Source organism: Chondrus crispus, genomic scaffold (genome assembly GCF_000350225.1).
Source record: "Chondrus crispus Stackhouse genomic scaffold, scaffold_598, whole genome shotgun sequence".
Classification (NCBI taxonomy): domain Eukaryota; phylum Rhodophyta; class Florideophyceae; order Gigartinales; family Gigartinaceae; genus Chondrus; species Chondrus crispus.
The window spans coordinates 1,045-7,625 of NW_005178591.1; the positions used below are offsets into that span (position 1 = coordinate 1,045).

The 6,581-nt window shown below is 60.0% G+C and overlaps 2 protein-coding genes across 2 annotated transcripts; one reads left to right on the forward strand and one right to left on the reverse strand.

The window, feature by feature from the left end:
* The first annotated feature begins 251 nt into the window (after positions 1-251).
* CHC_T00008657001 (exosome component 4-like Rrp41-like) lies at positions 252-614 on the forward strand. The gene has a single exon (XM_005710624.1). The coding sequence runs from the start codon at positions 252-254 to the stop codon at positions 612-614; it is 363 nt and encodes a 120-aa protein (XP_005710681.1).
* A 5,348-nt stretch (positions 615-5,962) lies between these two features.
* Positions 5,963-6,088, reverse strand: CHC_T00000729001 (hypothetical protein). The gene has a single exon (XM_005710625.1). The coding sequence runs from the start codon at positions 6,086-6,088 to the stop codon at positions 5,963-5,965; it is 126 nt and encodes a 41-aa protein (XP_005710682.1).
* Positions 6,089-6,581: the final 493 nt, after the last annotated feature.

Here is a 6,581-nt window from a genome sequence, read left to right on the forward strand (position 1 = left end):
AACGAAGCGCTCCCGCAACCGCGGCGGAGGCGCGGGCCGCCTAGAATACATTTCCCTGGACGGCCTTCGCATCGACGGCCGGCGCCCGACGGAGGGGCGCAAGATCCGGTGCTCGCTGGGCGCGCTGTCCCGTGCTACTACGAGCAAAGCAACACGCGCGTCCTCGCCGCCGTGTACGGCCCCGCGAGCCCCACTCGCGCGCAAACGTCCAGCACGACCGCGCCGTCGTCAAGTGCGAGGTCTCCACCGCCATGTTCGCCTCCCCCGTCTACCGCAGTACCTGGAAGGGCGACGGCAAGAGCACCGCCGCCGCCCTCGTCATGCAGAAGGCCTTCGAGGGCGTCATCCTGACCGCCTCGTACCCCAAGAGCCAGATCGACATCTATTTACAGGTCCTCCAGAACGACGGCGGCGCGCTCGTCGCCACTGCCAATGCCGCCAGTTTGGCACTGGTTAATGTCGGCGTGGCCATGTCGGATTTCGTCGTCGCTTGTGGTGTGGGCTCTGTGGACGACACCTTTGTCGTTGATCCTAGCTCGTTGGAGAGCGCCTCGGATCGCCCGGAGCTCACGCTCGCCGTCTTGAGTCACTCTGCTAAGATTGCTTCGTGTTAGTTGGATAGCAAGCTCCCGGATGGCGAGTCGTTTGAACGCGCTTTGGAGTTTGCGACGTCGGGTGCCAACCAAATTTTCAAGGTCCTCGAGTACGAAGTGCGCAAGTATAGCTTGCACGGGCCCGGCGGGCCGCGGCGCGGCGTGGCGCGCGCGAACCGGCCGCGAGGGGGAGAGGCCGGTGGCGAGCGCCAGGTGGGCGAGACAAGGGAGCTCGGGCGCGCGCGACCTGAAGCAACTTGCTCATAATCGCCACCTCCTAGCGAGCTACCACAGCGGCCCTAATAACTATACAATGCGAAACGAAGTCAGCTCCAGCTGTTCCTCCTATATTGGAGGACGACGAAGGGGTCAGGCTTCTGCGAAAGGAGATAAAAATGTATGCTTGCTTCGGAAAGAAGTCAGAGCTTACCGCGTTAATAAGTTACATGAGTTGCCACTCCACACGTGGGCCATGGCCTTGACAAGCTCTGACACCTGCTGCGGGTCAAGACTGGTCCTCCCTACAAAGACTGTCTGCCTAAACTTCGCATCGGGGGCCTTCGGCGGGACGACTTCAAAGACGCCTGTGTCGTCATCGGCGTGACCGCCGTAGCAATGGTCAGTGCCGTAAATGGAGACGCCCGAGTGATAAAGCCCCAAGCCGACGCCGTATAGATACCAGTTAATGGCGGGCACGGCGTCGGGGTTGTCGGGGTGCTGAAGATCGTAGACATTGAGTTCGATCGGGACCCCACCCGCAATAGGCATCATTCCCTGGTTTGACGACATGGGCTGTTGTGGATGGGTCTAGCGCATCGGCCGATGATGGCGGAGGCGGTGGCGGGGGTGTCGATATGTTGACCGGGGGTGCGGGTAGAGGACGGGATAGACGAATGGCACATCTGAGGCGGGTCGGGGATGTGAGGGCGTCGGCGAGCGGGGTGCGGGACACGTCGGCGCTCTCGCGCAAGGCGGCGCTGCCGCCCAACAGGCGATGGCGCGGCCCGCCGCCGGCATCGCGCGGGGCGCTCGAAGACATGCGGCGGCACTCCGACGAGCACCGCGGCAAGCTCGGGCGCAAAGAGACGCGCCGCGCAATGCTGCGCAAGCTCCCCGTCCGCGGCGCGCGGAGGAAGCAGCACATGGAAGACGGCGGCATCGCCGAGCGTGCACGGCGCACTTTTCACAGTACATCTCTTCCATCGTCACCGTGCATCTCCTCTATTGTCAACACGCACCCCCACGCGATTCACAGTTACATACAAATGCTATTAACTTGCCGCGACCGCAATACCGCACACACTGCTGTTCGCAGAACGCCGAGACTCATACTGATAAAAGCCATGGACTTACCATTCCGGCGCAAAGGCGTGCAGGAGGGCTGCAGGCACGAGAAAGTGGCGGAGATGGGGAGAAGGCTCATAGAGGGCGAAGAGCGGCTTTCGCAGGTCGAGCGAACGCTGCAGCGGTTCGCGGGGCTGCCGACTGTGAGTTGGGTGCGCAGCGAGGCTGTGGTTTGCGGCGTGGAATGCGGGCGCGTAACTCACTTGGTGAGATACTTGTCTTGCATGCAACGCGCGCGAGCGTAGGGTTTGGAAGAGTGCGAGCTGTTGGTTGGCGAGGTGCGCGGAGAGGTGGCGAGCGTGCAGGCCGAAGTCCAGGCGGCGATCGGGACGATGTAGCGATGAGCGATTTTATGCGGCGGGCGGTGCGTTTTGCGGTGAGGTGGTGGATAGCAGCTACTTGGCTGCGGCAGCTGTGGAGGCGCGGTCAGCCACGGCGTTGCGCAGTACGGCTTCGGAGAGAGGGAGCGGCTCCTGGTGGGCGGGTGGGGGGAGGAAATTGGTGTGAGATTTGAGACTGGGGTAGAGCTAGCGGGGGTGCAACGGGGGGTGGACGCACCATAGTGTCTAGATCGCCCGGGGCTTGGTGCTTGAGGAGCTTGAGGGTAGCATTCCTTCTTCGCGAGGACGGCGCCCGCCGGTGTCATGGCGCCAATGTCGGTGGGGTTGCCGTTGAGGACATGTTCAAAGGTGTCCAGGGCGCGTTCGCGATCATATACAGCGCTTTGGAAAGACGCCGATCCGAAACGAGACGGCCTCTTTCGCGCTGCTCATGTGCGACGCATGGGTGGCATCGGCTTGGGTAGGGAAATAACCCCCGCAGCATCTCCAGGGGGACCTGGAGATGCTGCAGGGGTATTTGTAGTCCGACATGATGCATGTAGCGAGGGCAATAATAGAGTTAGACGAAACGCGCTGCGGAAGGCAAGATAGAGAGCGCGGTATTAAGGGTTGATTGTGTTTGCAGTGGCGGAGGGATCAAGCTTGGATAGCCGGTGTAGGCGAATACATGGGCGCAAAAGGGAGGTTTGCAGGGTGTGCTTGTTACACGCCGCGCCGCGCAAGCCGGAAAAGTAACTCGAGTGGTGAGACGTAAGCGGAGGAGAGAAGGATGGAAGTCGTGTGGAATTGCTCGTTTGTGGAAGAAACATGTGCGTTAGGGTAGTGGAATACGAGATGGAGTGGGAAGGTAAGGGTAGGAAGACGAAGCGAAAATGCGTTGCGTGCAATGAGGATGGGGACAGGCGGCTGTAACGTACGGGGCGATGGGCAGGTAGTTAACGAAACGTGAGTGGCGAGATCGGAGGGGCCAAGAAGGGTAGATTGCGAGAGGAAGATAGCGGAGAAATGGGAACGATTGAAGGTGCAGAAGGGGGGAAGGCGTATTTTTCCACGAGAGGGGCAGAAGAAGAGATGGGGGAAGGAGAACGGAGAGACGAGTCGAAGGGAGAGGGCCTCGACGAAAAGTCGTGAGGGCGGGGTGAGGACGAGGTGGGGGTGGGACGGGGGAGAGCTTGCAGACTTTTTTGGAGAGGGTTATTTATTCTAGATTTTGTTTTGTTTTTCGCCAGCGCGTGCTCTTGTAAGGGAACAGGTGTGCATGTGAGCAAAAAGTTCGCGCGGATGGGACGTCGTGCAGCATCCAGACACACAGCACAAGTAAACACACGGGGGACGGCGCGTGTGTGGGCGCTTGCGTGGCTTTCTGGCAACAAACCGCCCCAAACTTTCCGCAAAAAACCGAGCGGGAACTTCGAGGCATCCACATTTGGCGGTTTCCCTCCACGACAAACCCCCCTGAGTAGTTCATGGGGAAGCAACGGTATCATGTCTGAAGGAGCCGTATCTATCTAAGAAAAAAGGGCAGGAAAGACCCCACTCATATTGTTAGTCAAGCCCTACTCTACTTCTGCAGCTGTTCTCTCTCTGTTTCGAGACCTCTATCAGACGGCAAGCATCACCGCAACTGGTCCAGGACTACCATCTTTAAACATACCACTGCGAGGCCGCGTCACTGCGACAGCTATTTACCTGCTACCGCAAACATTGCCTCCAATTCCTCTGGCTGCGGAATGCGCTCCTCTTCCGCATAGTAGCCCAGTGTCTTGCTCTTCTCCAACAGCACGCCAATCCAATGCGTCTTTAACCCGAGCGTCCTGTGCTTGTAGTAAACCGTCCCCGACCATGTCGACGAAAACTTGCCAATGAAGCAACCGCATTTCACCGCGAGCTCGTGCTCTACAAATTTCTGATCATTATGCAGGAGCGAATGTTTCAAGAGCGGCGCCAGACGCACCCGCTTTCCGAATGCTTCGCGGAGCTGCGTCACCGTCTCCTCTGGCACGTACGGCGATGCGGCAAAAAACAGCGCCGGCGTCTGCTCCGCCGCCATCAGCTTGGAAACCTTGTCCACTAAGTTCCGCATTGGCGCCCATTACACAGTGTCCGGCTCGTTGATAGCTATGAGCAACCTAATGCAAACTTTGCCCTCCATCCCTGGCCTGGGCATACACGCCCTCTCCTCATTGCGTAGGTGGAGCACGGTATGCTCCTTGACGTTCCAGCTGGCTGCCATGTTCGCAATCCTAGTCACGGGCTCTACATAGCGCATGAAAGAGTACAAGTATTCATGCCCCACCCGCCCCCTGTGCAGAAACGTGTGTCCGTCGACTAGCACGCACGCCGGACGCGACATGTTTCTTCCGCAGCCGGCAGCGTTTGCCGGTCGCGAAGCGTGACGAGCTCATTCACCAAGCTCATACCGGGGGGGTGCAACATCTGCATGGAGGCCTCTCCACTGCGGCGATTGCAAACACGCGTTTGGCGCAGTCCTCCTGGTTTTTCGGGGTGACGTCGTCGTGCGGGTACAACAAAACTGCAGCACCTGCTTCGTCCTGGACGACAACTTGGCGGGGGAGACTTTGTCGGGCGCCTTCGCGCGCGTGAAGATGTAGACGTAGTAGAAGCTGCTCGTCCACACATGCGGCAAGTGGGACAGGATGAGGGTATACAGGGCGACGGCGGCCCGCATGCGACGGAGGCGCCAGTACTTGACGCCGTGTTTCTCGAGGACGCGCTCCGTGGTAGTTTTGCTAAACTCTCGGCTAAGGAAGGAGGGGAGGAGGAGGTCGGGGTGAGCGTGGCGCGCGAGAACGAGGGCCTCGAGAAGGGATTAGAGCTGGTTGCCGGAGTCTCCGTGCGTGAGGGCGACCAGGATGGTGTTTGGACGGCGGGTGACCACGCGCGTGGGGAGGATCATGGCCCGATGGTGGACGGTAGGGGATAAGGCGGCGGTGAGTTTGGGGGGCGAAGGGTGTAGCATGGTGAGCCGCGGGGGGAAAGGACGCTGGAGTAAAGCAGGCCGCCGACGACGAGGATCGCGAGCGTGCGGGGCACTCTGGTGCGTCGCGGCTTAGTCAAACATCGAGGCCGAGGTCGAACGCGTGTTTCACGGCGACAAACGCGGGAGCCAAGCCTGCGTCCAGCGTAGTAACCTTGGGCAGAAACCGGCCCGCGACCTCGGTCTTGTCGCACGCGAAGTAATATTAACTGACGGCCATCCAGCTGACGGCGCTCTTCGGATCGGGGTCGACCCGCGGGTGGGACTCTTGAAAATTGTGCATAACGGCACCCGACTTGCGAATTTCGACGAGCTATGAAGAGATGAGGGAATGCCACTCCGATGGCACTCCGCACGAACTACGGCGGTGTGATGCTACTGCGGTGGCACTCCGCATGTGATACGACAGCACTGCACGGTTGACCGAGAGTTTCGCCCTGCTGTACCTAATGCTACATATACACTACGTAAATACTACGATTGCACCCCTAGTCCTCCGATCGCCCTGCGGGTAGCCTACGAACGCCTACAGTAGGGTTGCTAGGGATCGACACCGACACAGTCTCTCCCCGCACCCTCCATCCCTTCCATATCTTTCGTTTCATATCTCAATCCAGCCCAGTTTTGGTCATGCACATCGAGGGACCTCATTATAGCAACACGTCGTCCAGCTTGCTTTTGTCGAGCTACAGGGAGTCAGATTGGGCCATGTGCATGCACGAGGAGGCGTTGCTGTACCTTCCATGCTGCATGGATCTGCAGACCGTCCAGACTCTGTTCCATTTCCGAGGAGTGGAACTATGGGATGGCATTAGAGTAAAAACTACAGCAATGTGCTTCCGATTTTAGTGAAGAACAAGTGGGCTCCGTGCGCGCTTCGCGCGCCGAGCCAAATCCCTTCTTTCTCCGCTCCTCGCCCCGCACCTCCCGCTCCGCCGTCCCTTCGTCTCTGGTCCACCATCCTTGCCGGCGTTCCCCGCCCCGCTGCTCCCCCGTCCTCTTCGCTACTGCTCTCGTCCTCTCTCCGGTCTTCGTCGCCCCTTTCCCCCTCGTCCTGCCACGCGTACCGCCCCTCCGTGCTCACTCTGGCTGCAGGTCGCGCTGCTCTCGCCACACTCGCCTCAGTCCTGCTCGCCACCCTTGCCCAGGCCGTTACCCTGGTCGCTACGGTTGGCACTCCCGTCCGCCTCAACCTCCGTACCGGCGAACCCGTGGCCCCCCGCCCACACTGCCCCCTCCCTCTCCCCGCTTCTGCTCTCGACTGTTTCGCCGCCGCCCGCGTTGCCTGGCGCCTACGCCGCGAGG

Coding starts and splice junctions, on each gene's coding strand:
- CHC_T00008657001 (XM_005710624.1), top strand. CDS start 252: ATGTTCGCCTCCCCCGTCTACCGCAGTACCTGGAAGGGCGACGGCAAG.
- CHC_T00000729001 (XM_005710625.1), bottom strand. CDS start 6,088: ATGCCATCCCATAGTTCCACTCCTCGGAAATGGAACAGAGTCTGGACG.